At 38.2% G+C, this 20,883-nt stretch overlaps 1 protein-coding gene across 3 annotated transcripts in view; it reads left to right on the top strand.

Moving 5' to 3' along the window:
- PTPRR (protein tyrosine phosphatase receptor type R) overlaps positions 1 to 20,883 on the top strand; it is a 148,351-nt gene that overhangs the window by 26,853 nt on the left and 100,615 nt on the right. Inside the window, exon 1 of one of the 3 annotated variants that reach the window (XM_056341611.1) lies at positions 7,342 to 7,453. The exons of the other annotated variants lie outside the window; for them this stretch is intronic. Coding sequence (XP_056197586.1) covers positions 7,439 to 7,453 — 15 coding nt within the window. The 5' untranslated portion in view covers positions 7,342 to 7,438. Of the gene's footprint in view, positions 1 to 7,341; positions 7,454 to 20,883 lie in introns of those variants that run through there. 3 annotated transcript variants of the gene reach the window in all.

The raw sequence follows: 20,883 nt of genomic DNA on the forward strand, positions 1-20,883 counted from the left end.
TGGGCACAGAGTTAGCTCACATCTATCAGGACCTAACATCAAGATGCTAGCCAAGGCCTAGCATCAGTGCACAGAGCTGGCCATCTCTAACAAAAAGTCCCTTGGAGTCCCAGTGCCAGGGAATGTGTTGCAGAACATGAGAAGCATCAATATCAGCACTGAGTTATGGCATCCTCCTGACTGAGCTACCACTGCTTAAGGGCAGCTTTGGTGTCTCTGCATTTGTGTGTCATTAAACTGAAATCCAAGGGCAACTCAGCACTTGTATCTTTAGGTCAGGGAATGTATTTCTAGGCCAGACTCAGATGTTTCCAGCTGTCCTACCCACAATCAAACCCTTTCTTTTGTTCTCATGTAACTGATCTTTCTTCTGTAACTCTACCAGTTTGGTTGGTTGGCCAACAAGGTGTGTTCAGTCCTTGGCAATGCTTCCTCTTCACCCACATCAAATTCACTTTTGCTTTCTACTGTTATCTTTCAGTGGACTGTAAATTTGGCTTGTCTTACAGCTGTAGGCTTTCCTGGGAGCTAGCCAAAATTTCTCTGGTGTGCCCTGTTTGACTCATGGGTTGCCAGTGCATCAGTCCTCATTTGTTACGAGCACAGTCCTGTAAATTCTTTTCATTAAAGGTAAGAGACTTTAAAGGAAGAATCCAGTGCATCTGGCATGCTGCTTATTCATCTCTTGATCAGTCACTGAAGAAACTAAATACTTCAGAAATACGTATCTGCTACTTGAAAGGACTGTTGAACCACTGTGGCCTCATTAATGTCTTGTGTGTTGCCGGTCCCAGTGGTCCCTGCCTTTGCCAAACGCGGTTGTGTAAGTTTGGCAGAGGCTGCTGGCTTTTCTTTGTCTTGATGTTTTTATAACCCTTTCCATCCATTGCTCTAGTGCTATTGATCTTTGCTCTCTTGGCCATGTTACTGCTATCATTGTTTCTCCAGTTGTAATAGAAAGGCCTTGACTATAACCTTTGACTCCAATACACAGTAATTTATTTTCTTGGCTGGTCTACTTTAACATATAAGCTACATCTTTGATTTCTTACATCTTATTCTGACTGGAGGCCGACTGACTGCCTCTAAGTTTGGCTTTCTTTTTCTTTCCCTTGTCTTTCATTGTGGACTTCTCTCAAAATTACTTTGAGGCCAATGCAATGCAAAATTGATATCACATCAGCTGCCAAGTAGCTCTCTAATTGCTTATTAGTTATGGTGTGGATCACCTATTCCTTGTAGCAATTGAGCTGTACATGAGGCTGATCAAGAACCACTGAAATGAAGTCTGAGTCAAAAACTCAAGGCAGAGATATCCCCAAAACAAAGTTCCATTTTTAAAGAATTTTGAGGTTTGATGTAAAAAACCCCAACCAACCAAAACCAAACAAACAAAAAACCTGCAATAAAAAGGAATTATATAGACCTTTTGATTGGGAGGTAGGGAGGAAATGAAAGTAATGTATCACAAAATGGCCAAGATCCCAGAGCTCAAGGCATAGAGCTACAATGGGCACTCAGGTTCCAGCACCTCTTTTGCCACATCTGGGTGGGAGCCAAGAGGCACAAGGAGAGTTTTAGTTAAATCATCCAAATCAGGTTATTTAGTGTCTTTGTTTACGTTTTAGGATAGACCTGAGACAGGCTTATGCAGGGGGTGTTTTCAGTGTACTTGAGATTGGTCTTGCTTTCAATATATGGGAGTTACAGAAAGCCAAGTCTCTTTTACATACTGAAATGTTTTGCTCTACTTTCCAGATCAATTCTCATTTAATTATTTGGACTGAGTGTACTCTGTGGTGTTGGAGGAATAAGATTTGTCTGGAAGTCTAGTTATTCAATTAATCATGTGGCATATGGAGGACGAAGCAATAATTCTTTATCCTCAAGCATATACAGATTAGGGACTGGAGCTGAGGTCTCCCATAGGCAGTATAAAGCTCTAACCACAGATCTGTTGCTTGTTCCAAAGTAAATCAGTCTCCAGGTCTTCAGCAGGTTGGCCATTAGTGAGATTATCAGTAATATATTATTTTTCAGCAGTATAAGACTCACAATTTTGAGAAGAAATTCTGGGGACAGGAGCTGGAGAAGGAACCTATCCTTGATTGTTCTTTTGCTAACAAACAGCCTGTGCAAAATCAGGAGGCAGTGTATTGGCATGAGACTCAACACAGATTATCCTGGTAAAGTTTCACTGAGTTCCTCATGCAACCTAGATAGCCAGGAGTTTTTGCATCCTTGCAAAAAAAAAAAAAAAAAAAAAAAACAAACCTAAAGGAAACAGTATAAAATAAAAACACAGGCAAGTATTTCTGAACAGGGAGATAAGACCACATGCAGTCCATGTGCTTTATCTGGTAAAGTGGGAAGGCAGAAGTTGGTTTTCACAGGCAATACCAGAAAGGTTACATAAAGAGAAAGGAATGAATAAAAACGCAGTGTGGTGCATCTAGCACACTCCATTATTCCCTGTTAGGAAAGATCGTTTATTATCCATGGAAGCCTTTTAAAAATTCTCTATGTATAATCAGGAGCCATTTAATTTTAAAATCATAATGTCAACTAGACAATTATTTCAGGTAAACTTGCACTGTATTACTTATGCATTGTTCATTCTTCCTTAAATTATATTTCCTTCTGGTACTTACAATTTAATACTACTGATGTGAATTGATGTGAAACTTATAAGAGTTCTAACTGATACATTTTATGTTGCCCAGTATAATTTCTCTCCATCTAATCAGGCATGTAATGTATTCAAAAATATTAATTCACAAGGACGTTGCTGCAGTTTTCCTATGTCCTTTTCCCCCCCCCCCCCCATCTTTTCCTGTTTTGGCTAACCATGTGCAGTATTCTGTACCCTTTTTTATTCTTATCTTTCATTCCTGTAATAAGTTTGCTGGAGTTCATGACTCCAAAATACCTAGTCTGTGATGCCTAGTTAAGACATTTGTCTCATCATCCATTCCCTCTCATCTACTCCTTCTCTGACTCTGCTGTGTGCAAGTCATATAAATCCTTTAATCCTTTCCTCATCAAACCCTTGTCACATCTTGTTTTTAACATGTGTTTGGGTTTCAGACTATGATTGGGCAATTATCTAATCTTACATAAAAAATTTGAAATTGGAAAAATACTTCAAATAGCGTATTCATCTTGCTTGATCATGCCCTCATATACCTGCTGGAAGTGAAGCTCGGCTTCCCTCCTTGGAGTGCCTCATTGTTCTTCTGCACACTTCTGCCCATGCACTCATCCCTTCTTCTCACATCTTCTCATTCTTCTCATGCTCTGCTATTCTACCTCTCCTTTTTGCATCTCTTCAGTACTACCTTGGGCTCAGTAAGCCCCAGGCTACTACCAAGGTCTTGGTTTGCCTTTGTTTTTTAGTCACCTTCATCTTAGCCTTTCTTTTCCCTTTTGTCTTCTGCTCCTTGTAGCCTCAAACCATTTTACTGATCTCTATTTCCTCTCCATTTTTACATATTTTTTTAGCCCACACTTCTTTTTGGTTCCCTGGATAAGTCTTCCCCTCTGCTGTGCACATTTGTTTTTTGCCGAGGGCCCTTCTGTTACCAGCTCTCTGACAATGCTGTGAATATGCAGACATTTTCTTGAACCGTGATGTGCATCTTCTCAACATATATTGTGACAGTATGGCAGTTGTTCTCAACACTGCTTTTAGTGAGAAGGTTTTGTATGTTTTTATTTTAATTATTATTATTATTTAATTTATCATGGCATTTAACTGCTGCGGTTCACTCTGAGTGAACCTATTTACTTACTTGCTTGTGATAAGCTAGGAAAAAACAGCTGGAGAATATTCCTACTGTTGGTATAGGGTTGCCTTGCTTTTGCAGTCCTCCACGGTCTTCTGGATTGAAGGTGGGGATTATTGTGAAGCATGTACATACACCCATATGCTTGCAGACCTGGAATTAAATGATGATATAAGTGATTTCTGAAAATCCCATTTAAACTCAGAACCAAAATATGCTTTGAAGTTCAAGATGCAGTTTTGCTATTTTTGATAAAGAGTTACAGAAAAGATATTTCTTAACTTTGAAAAGGTTCACATTTGCCACATGAGTGGTGACTAAAAGAAACCAAATTAGTGTCTGCTCAAACACAATAAAAATTATCTCAGCTGAAATAAACGCTCATTTAAGATTAATTTATTGTAAGCTGTACATGTCAAAGTCACTTAGCAATATAGAAATATGCATTATTTCTTAAGCGTAGGCCATTGAATAGATTGAATTTGTACTCTGTGGAGTTTTGGAGGAAAATATCTAATGAAATTAAGTAAAATAGTATCAAATCACAGTACCGTCCACCAGATGTCCCTGTACTCATAGGTGGTAATGAACAATATTCGTTCAGCTGTCTAATTGCTTTTATTAAAGGCATTTTACATACTGTGTATATATTTCCCAAGTCTCTGTTAACCACTGTGTATTAAGATCATGAAGAAATGGCAATTCATCAACAGTATTTGAGAGCTGTAGTTATGAAAATAAATTACAGGAGTTCACTGTGAAGTTTCCACTTGCCATCTCAGTTTTGTGTGCTTTTCCTTCTGTTGGGAAGCAACCTATCTTTATCAGGCATTGCACGGCAAAAGTGATAAGTATCGATCTCTTGTATTTGTAATTTATATAGATTTATATATGTAAATTTGATTAGTCATATAAATGTTACCAATCAATATGTTCTCATCTACCTATCTATCTATAAAAGACTTTACATTACTAGAACTGACAGAACTAATGAGTTGAAGGCATGTGGCTTTTGTGGAGATTTAACTTTGGTAGTTGTTGGAGCAGACTCTAGTCATGGTACCTGCATTCACACAGGGTGTTTTGGTTCAGTCAGCTGCTCCCTTAGCTCGCCATGCAGCATGCTGGGCCATCGATTGTCTGTGCAAGTTTGGGGGGCTACAGCAGGACTGTGAAATATCTCTTCTCGAGCGGGTACTTAGGTTACTGCCCTCAAATTTGTAGATAACCGTATACCTGCCCATACCCCCAGTGGGAACTGGGCATGTCTGCCAGCATGTGTGCCCTTAAGCATCATGGCCAATTTGAAGGCACAGCCTGACCTTTTAGTGATGCTATGACAGAGGAAGGGCACCTTGTCCTCCTCTGGCCTGAGATGACTAAGCTGCCAGAAGAGCACCTGAATCCCTGCTGGGAGCAAGGCTCTAGCCTGAATGAGAGATCCCACCCCAGGCATTCACTCTGGCAGGTCTACGTTGGTGGCTATCCTTGGACAGCAAGCTGGAAAACCGTGGTGGCAGGTCACTTGGCACAGGAGCCATGTGAAAGCCTTCCTTTCGTTTTCTGTGCCAGTGCCGCCATGGCATAGCCCAGGTTGGGGATGTGCAGTCCTGGCAAGCTCTGCGGACCTTCCCTACCTGTGTGCTGCTGTGTGTCTTGGCAGCTACTACACGTGGCCAGAGCCCAGCTAACCACAGGGGCTGCTTGGCCTCCTACCCCATCTCTGCAGAGGGGCTATCGCTGCCAACAGCTGGCGTGCTGAGGTAGGGCCACCCATAGGCAGGGAGCAGCGCCTGGGCTTGGAGTGACCTCCTTTAGGTACAAAGGAGGCACATCTCTTGGGAAAGGCCACGTGCCTAGAGTACTGATGGCTGCCGTGGGTCATTCTTTCCTCTCCTTTTTGCTATGAGGATCTGATGGATGATGACAGGAATCAAAGAGGACTTCTTGGGTAGGACTATGTGGGAAGGGCACAGGTGTTTGTGTTAGCAGGATCTGGGGCAGACGCTTGGTGACCCAAGCACTCCCTGCAGTGTTGACATACCTAAGCTGATCTAAGGTGCCTTGGGGGCTGTCGTGTAGACCTTGCTTTGGGCCTGAGGTAATCTTGCCAGTATCCAGACAAATGAACATGGACAAACTACAAGTTTACAGAGCGAAATCTCATGTAGCTGCTAAACAATACAGCTGTGGAAATCCCATCTCAAACAGGAGACATCTATTTATTCTCCAGAGTAGTCCCATTTTATGCAGTTATGCTGGTGCTGAGGCATATTTGCAAGAATGCACCCTGTATTTAGTCCTGGTAAGTTAACATACAACTGTGGACAGAATTATAATTTTATACTTGTAGTTGTGACTCTCCAGATGTTTCAATGTTTGGCAATGTATTACTTGATTAAAATATTTGGTGTTAATAGCTGTTTTATAAACAATCTGCTGCTTTTTAATCATGATTACAAAGTTTTGCAAGGTGCATAGCCTTGAAGTTTTCTATGGAATGTTTATGAATTTATTGATGGGCGTTTCTGTTGTCTTCTGCCTTTTTAAAAAATTAAAGGGTATCTAAAGAATTCTTATTAAAACCAGATAAACATTTATTTTCCATTAATAGTGCTTTCTGGTATTGATGGTAGAGCAAATGAAACAGTTTTTGTTATTTTTCAATGTGTTTGTAACTTTTAGTATACACAGGTGACTTCCCTGATTGGTGAAGCAGTTATGCAAGTTTTCATGCTAGATACATAGATTGATTCATCAGTAGGAATTCTGTCTTAATAACGATGACTGTCTTCTAGTGCCTAAGCACTGTAAGCTTGATTAAGTAAGGGGAAATCAGTGGGAGCCAAGGAGGCAGGAAGGGAATCAGAAAGAACAAATGAATTTGGAGAAAATAAGCCACTTTTGAAAGCAGCAGACATCCTTATCTTGGTGGATGGGCTAAGGGTTTGCCTTTCCTAAATTATCAACGAACACTTTGTATTTATTACCTAAAAGTATATCTTGTATTTATGTATATTTGTGTGTATGTATTTCAAAATGGCATATTGCATGGAAAGTTAAGTGTTTTCTTTTGACTTTTTGGTTGCAAAGTTTTCCATTTCCACAAGGCATTATTGTTTCTCACGAACAGCTATCAAACAAAATCATAACGAAGAATGTTTACTTCCATAGCCCAGTAAACAAGGCATGAAAGGTTATTCCAAGTCTAAGTATTATAAAATGCTACTCAGATTTTCAATTCTATAAACCAATACAAAAGTAAATTATTTTCAGAATATTTTTTCCTCCTAAATATATTTATTTTTATTAAAGTATTTTCAGTTTGTTATATACCATGATATTGATGTAAAGAAGCTTTCAAGAAGAAGGTTTAGTGGAAATAAAAGGTTTTATGTGCATTTTAGCACAACAGAGTGAACTAAATTTATTTCACTCCACTGAGCTAACTATAAAACTTAATCCTGTTATGTTATTTGCAGTTTCCTGGATTATCTCTAGCTCTTTAATCTCATAAAGTACCATGTTTATTAAACTGCTTGCATCTGTTGGGGAAAGGCATTGGCTGAAAAAGAAACAGAGACCACAAAATTTCTTGCACAACTTTCTTAATTTGAATGTAGGAACGTATACCAGCTACTGTAAAGGCAGTAATGAAGTCTGATTATGTAAGTACTTGGATTTTTTTAAAATAGATTTTGTGCTTAAACCTAGAAATAATGGTATAAAATAGACAAAGGTATAATCAAGTTGTGACTTAGCTCTATTTTAGCAGTGTGTTGTTAATGCTACTGTAGTTACTTGAAAATGCTTGTTACAACTTGTGTTTTCAATGAGCTGAATTTTGGTTTACAGACCAATCTAGCACTGATTAGTTCTACAGCGATGGTAGTTATGAAATATCACAATGCTTGTGCTAATAGTCTATAAAGTGTATATCGTACAAACATGGATAAGTTTTGGTCAGCAGTGGCCTTTTTTTTATAAAATTGCTTCCGTAACCCTCTTTTTAGAGGAGTTAAAATCCTCTTTCTGTGACTTCTTAGAATTGTCTTTACTGACAGGGAGTGTAACACCTGTCTGTAATCTGGCAGTGCTTTATGAGGAGAGTTGACAGTGCGTTTTTGAATGACAGAAAAATATAATCAGTAGAGGAATTGTTTTAAATAACTATTTAATCATATACATTTATTTAATAGTAATTTACATGCTATTTTAACATCAAAACATGGCTAGAAAAAATGTGGGACAGTTTAGCAGCTCTTGAGTATTATCTATATGATGCTGTACGATGGGAACAGGTCTTCGATAATATATAATTTTTTAATTCCTTTCTTTCATGCTTAGTGTACCTCCATGCCTGTATGTTTTTCTATTGCCTTGGTGTGGATTACAATATGTAGGTGTATGGAAAATAGCTGTGCATACTTTGGGCAGGTAAGTGTTTCTGTCCCAAGTTCTAGCCACGTCTAGTCTGTGTCTCTGGGGATCCATTCAAACAGTGGATCATCTCTTTGCCTGTGTCTCACTGAGGGGAGGGAGCCAAAGGTCCCGTCCCATGGACACTTGCTCAGACTGAACGTGCCTTAGATAAATAGCTGCACAGGACATGGTACTGTGCTCATTTCTACTTTGTTGATAAAAGAAAAGGCTCTAGTTCACTGGTAGTTTCTGCCTAGACAGCACTGAGATCTCAGTGCATAGGAAAATGAAAGCTACGGACCAACAGCGAGTGTAATACTGCAGCACAGCAGATGAATGAGGAACGTAGAAGGGATGGAGCGAGCTCTGTCTCCTTATATGTTGTCATTTTGAGTCTTATGAATATGACCACGACTATGTCACCTTGAAGCTCTCGGATTTCGGTGAGCATGGACAGCTACATTTTTTTGTTTTGAATAGCTGTCAGGGTTGTATCTGTAGGTACAGAATACCTTTTTGACAGCTACAGTACTTCTACAGTACTTGCTGTTGGTCAGTGCGATGCTGAGCTCTTCCTGAGAGCTCCCTGCCAGAGTCTCCAGACCGCTAGAGCGGCCCAGAATGCAACTATCCTTCATTTCTTGTTTTGTCCTTTCTTTCTTCCCATAAGGGCTAATAGCACTCATGATGTGCTTTTTTGAGGACAAACCTAATGCCTGATGTTCAGTGAACTAATCTGTTTACATTTGGCTTGGCTCCATCAATGACAAACAATATTAAATCTATTAAATAGCATCCTGGTATTTTAGAGCATTTGTGCATGAGTTTTGCAAAACAGTGCTTGACGGTTTACACAATGAAAAAGGCAATTCTCCTAACTTAGTGTATTAGTTATTTCTCATAACATTTGGATCGTGGTCCAGGATAGATGTGATATTCACAGAGGCAGAGATCCAGGAAAAGCTTTTCCTTCAGCACAGCAGCTGAAATGAACAAAATGTTCCTGGTTCTTTAATTGCTTTTCTTTCTATGACTTGTCATGTCACATAATAACATGAAATAAAACAAAAGTGCATCTGTCTAATCCTGTAGCACTCATTCAAGCTGAACTCCTACATACATCAATTTTAGCCTTTTCCTTTTAGTTGTGCTCCTTTTGTTACAACAATAGAGGTGAAATACCTGTGACAGAAGTGGTACCAGAAAGGGTGGCACATAGGAGAACAGTAGTTTACTTGGATATCCATGGCCTTGTCAAACAGCTTGCTTGATTCAGTTCTGGGAAGGAGGTTGGGAGAAGAATGATCTTCTGAGACAGTCAGAGCTCTGCCCCAGATCCTACTGCCTTTGGAGCAGGGTAGCTTCCCAACACCATTTCTTCTGACTACAACTGTAAATCTGTCAAGGTGTGCTCATGTTTAAGAAACTACTGCACTCACAGATATTTTAGCCAAGCACCTCCATGTTTTCAGCCTCTATAAAGATCATTTTCATGAGCACCTGCTTGCTGGCTTGATCACATAGCCCCCTTAAAAGCCGGAGTAGCTAATAAGGGCACAATTACGGTGTGTATTGCAAATAGCTAGCTGTAAATGAGACAGATGAGGTATTGGAAGCAGTGTGGCCATCGTCACATAGTAGCCATAGCTGTGGCTAACTTCTAAGTTTCAGGAAGCTGTTTGGGTTTTTATTCACTGCACCTCAAAATGCTGACTCAGCAGGTGGCACCTGCGGGTATTGGATGCACAGGAAGGGACCATGTGGCCATAAAACCTCTTTTCTTCTGGTCCTTCAGCACAAGTGTGAATGTTGCTACTGAATGTCCTCTGAGATGCAAGATCATAAAATAGTTAGCAACATAAGGCCTTTATCATAAACAGGATATCAAATTTCGTGCATATTATATATTTATATATATATGCATAATAGTATATGTTTATTAATCATGAATAAGAAGAAAATTAATTCTTAATTCTCTGAAATGTATTAAACATTAAAAGATGGAATGGAATTAGTTTCAGGAACTTCTGCTTAAAATGAGATGAGGTACTCATTAGAAGATATTGCTTTATTGCTTGTAATTTAAAAATTATTACTATTTGTATGTGTTTGGTTATTATTTTCTAAGAAAGAATTGCTAATTGTTAGTAACTATGTAAAAAATACCAAATACTGGTATGATTAAATATTTACTGGATAAAAACCAGGGAACAGAGTCCAGGACTTGCCTCCTTCTGTGCCTAAAGCAGTCACTAAATTGCAGAGTTACAGTCACTTTTGTTCTCTATCTCTTCTCTCAAATATCTGGACTTCTTGTATATACTCTGAAATGGCTTCAAAGGGATGGATGGGGAATGCTGGAAATCCAAAAACTGAAGGCCTGTTACACAAGACTCATTCTTGGGGAAATGTGGTTTGAAGTCTCCTTGTAAAAGGGAGAGTATTAAAGCCGCATCTTTCTCACTTTGGATTGCATCCCTAATCCCTAAATTACTAGAAGGAGGGAATAAAGGGTACAATAACTCCCATACTGTATTGGGTGTAGAAACGGGCTAAGTGTAAACAAGCAAGCAAAGTCCTTCCCCAGCGCTCTGGGAGTAAGTCCTTCTGATGTGAAATGGGATTTAAACCATGTCACTGTCCACAGTGATCTCAGTTTGGTCACCATCGCCAGCTCAGATTTTATGCATGACCTGGCTGTTTATGCCTCAGTTTCCCCCTCCACTGAGACATGATATTATTTAATTTTGCCACATACAGAGGCAGTTGCAAATATACATTAACTGTTTATGAATTTCTCAAATATAACAGTAATGACTTTAGAAAGGAAAAACCCTTCAAAAAACTAAAAACAGTATGCAAATATGTCTGAAAAGGTGCTTCCTAAGTGAATTTTCTCACACTAACAGCAAGAAAAATCTGTAGTCCCTGAGATTCATGGAGAAAAGGTATTGATTATATTGCCTAGTTTTCTGGGTTCTTCTTATAGTTTCAGTTTACAGTGAGTTTATATGACATGGTTGAGTTCAATAGCAAGAAACTTGATCCAGAAATATGGTAGGCATTTTCCTAATTCTGTTATCTGAAATCAGAGAATTCTTAGTCCACAGCTAAAAGCATAGGCTGGTTTTCACTACAAACATTTAGAAATCAATTGTATGTTTAAATCTGAGCAAAATTGCACAGGGTTTGCATTAGAATCAAAGTTTTAGGAAACTCGTTTCTTTTAATACTAGGTACTGTGAAAGATCCAAAGAATAGATATTTTATATTAAAGCTGTAATGCTTAAAATGAAAATCACAATAACAGGCTTGTTGGCATTACGTCACAGATAACACATTCAGTAGGTTTGGTCTGACTTTACCTAATGAAGATGGATAATTTGTTATGAATCCATCTCTTACAAAAACATTGGCATTAAATATAACTCTAAAAAATCTGATGTGATAAGATATGCCTCTAGTAGAAACAAGTCTACATTTGCTTCTATGACAATTTAAGGAAAGCATTTTAGTGAAACTATTGGTAAAACTGTGAATCAGACTATAAATATGTTTATTATTTTTTTGAGTGAAAGGCTTAATTTGCAGAGGAGGTGCTGCATGCATATGTTGCAGGTAGGGCAAAAGCAGGGCATGAAATTACAGGCTGCCATCTGTTTTAACAAATTAATTTTTCAGTTCTGCCAATCAAAATCTAAAATTCATAATTAATGCATGGTGCTCAGTTTGAAGCTGTTGGAATAACAGACTGTTCAGCACTGAATTCTACTACAGCTAACACGGCAGATCAGGGAGGTCAAAGCATATTTGGTTTAGGCTTACAGAGGCAAGGAAATCCTTCTCCTCATCCTTAGTATCTTTATATCAGAAAGCTCACAACATCTCCAATATGTTTTCTTGGAAAAGAGATGGCTATGTGAAAGAGCTGATTGGTAAGACTCTATTCATGTTATTACTTGTCTTTCAGTATTTTGCAGAGATTGGTGATTAACGCTGCACATAATCATCCTAAACCAGAGAAACTCTGTAAGCAGTAGTGATTATAAATTTTAACAGTTCTCTTGCAAAATATATTAATTATAAAGGTAATGGGACATGCTTTTAAACTCCTATGTATCTTTCTTTTTCTATTTTTTTTGGATTATTTTTTACGGAAAACCTTTGACATTTTTTTCTTCTATTTTTGTCCAACATTGTGGATATTCTATAGAAAATTATATTTGTTAGATCAAAAGTTACTTTAACTTACTTTTAACACACACACGCACACAGACCCACACACCAATTTTACCATTCTTTTGAATTTCTCTTTTGCTGTTATGTCATTCAGTAGAATTAATTGTACCTGTGCTTTTTTCAGGATTGTGTTTTATTAATCTTTTCTGCCTTTTACATTCTGTAATTAATTACTTAAGTCTTAAGTCTTAAAAACTTGAAAAGATTTGGATAAGTTAAGCAATAACAAAAAAATGCAAAGCACAAATTAAAAAATAGGAAAACTGGAAAGGGAATGAAAATAAATAGCAAAGCTTAAAATAATTTCTTCTATTCCAGTTGATGGCAAAAAACTTGGACTGGAGATGAAGAATTAGAGGGGGAAAAAAGATGTACCACAGTTTTTGTTTTCCAAAACTAAATCAATGTACGAATTCCAGCTGGAGTAAGGTCAAGTTTGCCAATTTGAGGAGGGTTTTTTACTTATAAATTACACATTAAAAACATTCAAATGTTGTTTTCTTTAGTATAAAAGTAAGACTAGGTTATTTTTCAGGGAAAACTTTTAGAGAGATATTTCATCCAGCTCTTCTAGGGCTGATGGCTTTTTTGCTGTTGTGGATTACAATCATGATTTGGAAAAGTTTAGGAGCTGTTCCGTTTGCAGTGATCTCAAAAGCATCCCAAAGCTGCCAGGTACCAAGTTGCACTTCTGAGAGGTTACAAATGCCAATGCCAACAGTCTATTGATCAGCAGCTCCATCACCTAAATCAGATGAGCAAAAGGAAATTCCGCGTTTCATTTGTACTATTGTGCATTGTTGCTTATTTGTTGTAAGGATATTGTATGGAGATGATCCATAGTTAAGGAAGAAAAATTAAATCTCCATTAGGAAGAAATTATTGTCACTTTCAAATACTAGACATTGTGTGCTTTCTCAAATGAAAGCAAGCAAGCAAGCTACAAGAAAAAACACTTTAGATTATAGCTCTTGCAGAGTCAGCTGTGGAGAAGCCAGTGAGGTTCTAGGTCTCCCAACTGCTCCTGGAGGTTTCTGCCTTTCCCAAGAACTGTTGATTGTATCTGCCATACTGTCTTTACATTCTTAAAGTGGCAATACCAAGGTGAAGAAGGACAGTGCAAGCATGAGGTTTTACAGATGACAGGGCAGTGCTCTGCAGTCACAGTCAGAGACTACAGTGTGGCCTCTGAGCAATGTGCGCTGGCAGATCGTGTACTTGGGGAATTGTGCTGCAGGGTGGCTTCACATGAATGATTCAGGTCAATATCCCTTGAGCAAAAAGTTTACAGTGGAGAGACATTTGTGATTTAACATAAAAGTATACTTGTGTTTTTCAGATTAACAGGCCTTCTCATTATTATTTTTGGTTTTTTTCTTACTGGCCTCGTGATCCTGTTTCAAATTTTCTAACCGCATAGTAAGAATTTAAAAATTGATTCAATTAAAAATACTTGTATCTTTCAGGGAGAAAAATACTGTCAGAAACAGCGGAAGTCACATTATCTTGTTTAACTCCTGGCCTGGCCTTGCTTACTGGATAAAAGAATTTGAATCAAAGCTAGTTTTCACACAATGTGCTCTCTACTTTAGAGTTTCTCTAGCTTACAAATTATACCAAATGTATTTAAGGCTTTCAAAGCATGCGGTTTCTTTCCAATTCTAACTGTACAAGTGTGTGTGTATCTGATTTACAGCAGTCACTTCAGGATGCAATAGAATAATTAGAAAAAGTCAGTATGTATGAGAAACATGTATCTACCTGCATGCTGGAATTATGAAACTACAATTTACAGCATTCTAGGGAAAAGGGGTGACAATTTAAAACCATACAGCCCATATTTAGTATGCTCTGTCTCTTGTATGCATGCATATGCCTGCGTGTGTGTATCACACATGGTATCATGCAGTGTTATCATCCATTTTGAAACTGTTCTCCAAAGAATTTTCCCATGTGTGTGGTTTGCCAGCACATTTTCCTCAAAGTAGCAGAAAGTCTTCTTGCCCAAAATAGGTGAGAACTGGCCCTGGGACAGCTATCGCAGGAAAGAAGCTATGTGGCAGTGCTGGTAGGAAGTTATGGTGGGGGAGAAAGCAAACCACCAAATTTATCACTTCAGGAACACAAATTTTCTTGGTTGGCTTCTTTACTGAAGATCTAATTAGTTGTTTTTGCATTACACATTGGTGACTGAAGGTCACTTCTTTGTGGTTCTTTTCTATCATCTCCTTCTGAGGTTAAATTTAATTCTTTTTTGTTGTTTGGTTTTGGTTTTTTTTATGCTGTCTCATCTCCCATCTCTTTTCTACTCATTTCATCCCTAGATGGGGAATGAAGGAGGAGGAAAGGGAATAGTGGCTATCTCAAGTAGTATTTCTTCTTGATTTATTCATATGACTCAACTATACTGCTTCCCTAATGATTAATACAAAATTTCTTGACCTTCTACTTCACCACACAGATTGACAGCTGAGAGAGACCAGTAGGTGAATGGAGGCTCCCAATCCATCCACATCCTCCTTTTCCAAAGGTCACTCATTAAGTTCCCTCTGTCCTCTCTCCAGAGGACTTTTCTGAGGAAACTTGCTGCTTCCTTCTCTGACACCACAGCAGGCCATGCTAGAGAAATCCAGTCTTCCCCATTTACCCCTGTGAAAAAGCTGCTTAACTATAAAGATTTTAATTTATATTTCCATTCAAAAACATTCTTCATTTTGGATCTCTTTCAGGCCTTACACTACCATGTTGTACCACCATGTACTGCCTTTCCATTTTTGCCATATATTCCATAGAAAATCACTAGAAGATCTTCCAATATTCTCCCAAGTCATGTCATGATGGCACCGCCTGTCCTTTCCATCAAATGTTGTGTATCATCCTATCCAAAAGTGTTGTTCTGCACCCATCACTGTGTTATCAGCATCCCTTTTTCACAGCAATTTGGGAAGCAATTATTTCAGGCTCCCGTGTAAGTATGTGTATATCCTAAAGCTATGTGAAAGCAGACAGTCAAGGAGATCCACATGAAGAATCACCTTGAAACAATTTCTGTGGTTTTCTCTATTCTTCTTCCCACTCAGTTCTCTAGTGAGCTGGAGAAAGTATTTCTGCAAAATGGTTTAATTTTTTATGAAGCTATAGAAAGATGCAAGAGTTATGTTACCTGGTGAGAAAAGAAAGCCCAAGTGGGCATATAATATTATTTGAATCTGTCTGCTTTAGCAGGAAAACATGTATTGCATACTTAAAAATTTGTCTTAACCTCCCAGTGTGAGCTGAGCTGTTCTCACTTGTTACTAAATTTGGCACAACTGCACAGAAACAGTAAGAAAAAAAAGCAAATAAACCTTGAATCTTCACTTCCATTAATAGTTAATTGTTAACTGCATAATGTCTTATTTACGAGATTATATTAGACATACAGTCTTCTTTATTACAAGTGCTGCAGTATTATTAGAGACAGGGAAAAACAATGGAAAAAAAATCTGCAAATAAATGTGGTCCTCAGAGAAATAAAACCTTCTGAGATTTTTCTTCCTCTCATGAAACACTTAAGCTGGCCATCAGACTGTAACAAGGAGTAGATCTGGGAGAGTAAATCAATGGTAACGTTTCATAAAAAAAACCAAACAAGGAAACAACAAAAAAAAAAAACCCAAAAAGGAACTCAGATGCTCTATAAAGGTTTTGTGGTTCCATATTGTTTGTGTTAATGAAGTTCATTCTCTGTAGATGATATAACTACACATGCTAATGCTTCCTGCATTAGTGAATGAATTCCCTTTTCTCTTATGGCAGAGCAAGTCTCTGGTGAGAAACTGAATTCATGATGAGATATAGGTCAATATCTCCCATCTGACTAGGGCAGTCCTCCCACCAACCTGCAGAGAATGTGGGTGGTAAGGAGAAAGGTGCAGGTATTAGCAGAGATTAAAAGAAATGAAATGAACTCTGCTTGTTAACAAAACTATCAGTTCTAGTCTTGAAGACCTGATGTTTAAATGAGTAATGGGAACATCTCTGATGATACAGAATAAAATGAAAAGTGGAGGAGCAAAAGTCACCAGCTTTTCTGCTTTGGCATATAATACATGCTGTGCCCGAGAGTGTTAGACAGAAAGAAACCTTGCTTTAAGGGAGGATGCCCATGTCCTGGCTTGCTTGTGGCCTTCTGGCTCTCCCAGAACCAACAGCTTCAAAAAGCAGAAGAGAACGCAAAGGAACTAGTGACCGTATGTTATGAGTTTGGTTACTGTCAGTAATGGGAAAGGTGATCCCGTGCAGAAGGAAACATCAGGCACTCACTGTAATTATACCATGTTTGAGATGATGGTGAGGAAAAGGTATGTAGATGAGAAACAAGTGGCTGTGACTACCCTTCACATCTTCCAGCTCTGAGAGAGTGGCCTTAAACTGCCACTCCTTCAACAAGCGATTTGAATTTTATTATAACAGTAGTTTCTAAACCCAATTCCTACTGAGAGTATAAAGGAAGGATTTAAGCCTTTCCAAGCACTCTCTAAATTTGCATGAGTCAAGAGCTGTGATAAAACATTTTGAAGGCAAGGAACTTTTAACAGTGATCCCTTCATAACAGTGACAGGATTATTCATATAAACCTGTGAATAGTTTATTTCCTAGGGCTCTTTAGTAAAATAAATAATATGGATAAATGCTCTAACACACATTTCCATTGCCAGCAAAAAACAGTTTCTTCACCAAGCTCTGGAGAGCTATGATGAGATGCTGCAGAGAGATATGTTTACTATTAGAGTGCCTGTCTGCGTGTTCAACAGCAGATAACCTGGATAAACCCATCGGTTAGTTACCTTGCATCCTCTTTAGGATGTGACTTGACTTGCCACAACCCAGCTGTCACTGTGTGTTGCAGTTAGGCTTGATTCCCTTACTTAAAAATGTCTGAGAAGCTAATTGGCACAGAGGTACTTTTGTCTCCCACTTGCAGGGAAAGGTACAGTTATGCAGCAGACAGAGGAGAGGGAATATACAGGGAAACGATGTTTCCCACTGTCATTAGAATACTAGGTAAGTCTGGAAGAGTAGGGATCATTGTAACGAGAGATAAAGAGAGGGAGTAGTTAAGTTTCTCCCTGACAGGGACAGGGTTTTATGTTTCATAAGACAATCCTAAAAATTAAAAATACCCTGTCTGAGTGCTATGATGTGGTATATCAGGTATTTTGGAGACTGTTACTGCCAGTAATATACTTATTTAATTTCACATTTAGGAGAATTGATCTATTATCCTTCTGAAAAAAAAATAATTGAAAGATGTATGGAGGATTCATGGAAAGATTTCACTTCTCATGCTTGTAAATAATTAATTAGTAGGGGAAATTTACTGCTTTATGTTAGAAAGGGTTTAAAAAAATCTACCATTCTATTATTTGCCAACAGAAAGTAAATGCTAGATGAGTGCCAATGTTCATTTTCCAGTCTTATAGCTTTCTATTCAGGACTATAGAGAGAACTATTTTTTCATGCACTGCCGCTACCATCTAGTGTCATGAAAAACGCTAAACAGGATTTTTATTGTGTGTACTGAATTAATATCTCTGGGTACTTCAGCATAGTTGCTATAACAGAAGACACAGCCATTCAGTTACAGTATTTGTTGTTATAGATTTCTGGGTTTGTGACAGAAGAGAAGGAAATAACCAAAAATAGTTTCAGAGCAGATCTTCTGGTTTGCAACTACACCATATGCCTACCACGCACAATATGTCTGATTATTCCAAAAATTGAAGTGTGGATGGTAAAACATGATGAATGAAATATATGGCTGGTATAGCACTACTGACTTCAGAGAAACTACACTAGCAACAAATCTAGCCAAATGACCTAACAGGTACATCTATTTTCAGGCACCTACTTGTAGCTGTATCATTTCAGTACAGTGCAGTGTCAGATCAGTGTAACTGAGAGGTTCTTTTTCACTTCTAGAGAGCTTCCAAACTGATTCTGAAACTAATTGAAAAATCACTCCTCTGTTTATTAAGAAATTGAGCCCATCTGGTATATGTCCCTTTCATAACAGTATCCTTTGTGGGGTTTTAATCAAATCTGCATTCTAGCAAGATGTTCTGAGTTTCTGCTTGCTCTCTTATAAGTAAATGTGTCCTTTTGTTCTCAGGGACACTGTTTTTATTAGCTTACTGTTAAGGGCATTAAAGAAAAGACTCTAGAAATAGTCTCTCACCATCCCTCTAAAAAGTTATATATGTGTTGTACACATTGTATATGAAACTGCTGCACACGTTCCACCCCATTAAGCTGTATAAGGACATGTAGCATAGTATCATCGAGCAGCAGGCTGTTACTTATTCTGTAGTTCATAAACTAATAGACTTCAGAAGACTTATGCAAAAGTGATTTAAATCATGACATTACAGCTGTCAATAAACAATCCCTCCTGACCAGAAGTAGCCCACAGAAGTGGCAGGTTGCAACAGGGGCTTGCATATGAAAAAGGAGGGCTGTCTAAAGCTATTGGGAACAGACCAGAGAGGAGATGCACAGTGAAGAGTTTTGACAGAAATAAATGACACCTTGTGAACAGGTTTTTAGCTTTTTCTCAAATAGAGAAATAGCAGCTTTCCTACTGTTAGGTTTTCTTACTTAGTACAACTCTACCCCAAATCCAGCAACGTAAAAAGAAAGATTGTGACTGAATGCAGGCAGCTTTGGTTCCAGATTTTTAACACGTTTGTTCTTTCTGCTAGCTTTATTTGCCCAATTCTCTTCATCGCTGCTGGAGGAACTCCACAGCTCCTTTGTCCTCCTCTCATAAGCTGAATACTTGACCATAGCAGAGTCTAGTTAGAAAAAAAGGAAGTCTATAGCTTGTGTCTGGTTGTCAGAAAGATTAGCGTGAAGATCAGTTATTCAAGGGCCCGTGTTTGAACTTACCATACTTGTCAGATCTTTCACCTGTTCCTTTAGAACTCTGCCTAGCCTTCTTTTTTTATGTCGTTTATTAAATCAGCACTAATAGATTTGATTAGGAAGATGTCTAGAACAAAGAAAAACAAGTGCCTTCACTTACTGACTTTAAGCTAGGTTTTAGAGTCTGGAGGGAGAGAAGCAGCGTGGGGCACTGAGGTGGTCCGTGCTTCAGCACAACCAAAGTGTAATAGATCCCTCTGGAGTGTAAATCAGCAAACTCCACTCAATGGCTCCATGTCCACTTTCACCACCCAAAGATCTGGCAAAATGATATGAGCCAATTAAACAAATCTTGGAGGAAAGTGTCATCTTTGGGTTTGTTCTTTTTCATCTTTCAAACTCAGTATAGCTAAAGTGGTAGATAATATGTGGCAAGCCAGTGGCAAGGCCAGATTCTGCGTTGCTTCACTATAACAGCAAGCAAACAACTCTGTGGTGGTTCCCCTGGATTTTTTAAGGTTCATTTTTCTTGAATAAAGATGAAATTATCATCATGGTGCCACCTCTGTTGTTTTCAATTGACATTTCTGTCTAAGGCATTCTGATTTTTACATGGAGAAATTCAAGACTGTTAGAGACTTTTCTGGGAGGTTATGGGTCAGCTAGGGAGAAGAATGGGTTTTGTCATCTAAAATGCATGCAGGAACATGTTTTTATTGGCTTAAGTACATTAGCAAGAAAATTAAAATTTTAGCAGTGCTTAATGATATCGGCAATGACATTTTCAGCTAGTGTCCTAGAAAGATACATGCAGCAGTTCATGCTTCCCAAAGCAATAGTAAAGACTGTTTGCAAAGCTCAGGAAGACAACTCTGCGTGATTTGAAGTTCATTCATGTTTGAGGAAGACTATTCTTGACCTTGTAAGTCCAGAAAGCATATTTTTAAAAACAAAGTCAAAAGTGATGGAATAATTGCAGGAAGTGGTTTTAATGCACAGACAGCTAAGGAAATCTTGGGTTCTTAGCACAGTCACTGTTTTAAGAGATTCTTCTTTGACATTCCCAGAATTTCCCAAGCAAATAATTAAAGTGAGCCAGGCAATTAAAGATAATAGATAAAAGTAGCATGCAAATATAAAGGAACGTTCCTTGCTGAGATAACAACAGGAATAATAAACTGTGAAATCAAGTAACAGTGCAGAAAATATATTCCAGCTACAGGTTTTATTCAGAGACATATTACTTTCATCTTCTGGTTTCACCTGTGGGGAGCACGCAAGTTAGCAGCACTGTCTTGAACTGAAGTAAAGAGTTCATAGGAAAAGTTAGTTTTAAAATACAGATATTTTCTTTTTAATATAAAATTTACTTGTATTCTAGAACAGAGTATTTAAATTAGTGCCTGTTATTCTGGTTTATTTAAGGAAATACAGTCTTCTACCAGTTTCAGAAAGACTCCTCTGGCTGAGGAAGTGATGAGTGGAGAAACAATGATCTGTGCATTCCCAGTTTCTTCCGACCAACTCACTT

The sequence above is a fragment of the Falco biarmicus genome, chromosome 5 (genome assembly GCF_023638135.1).
Source record: "Falco biarmicus isolate bFalBia1 chromosome 5, bFalBia1.pri, whole genome shotgun sequence".
Taxonomy (NCBI): Eukaryota; Metazoa; Chordata; class Aves; order Falconiformes; family Falconidae; genus Falco; species Falco biarmicus.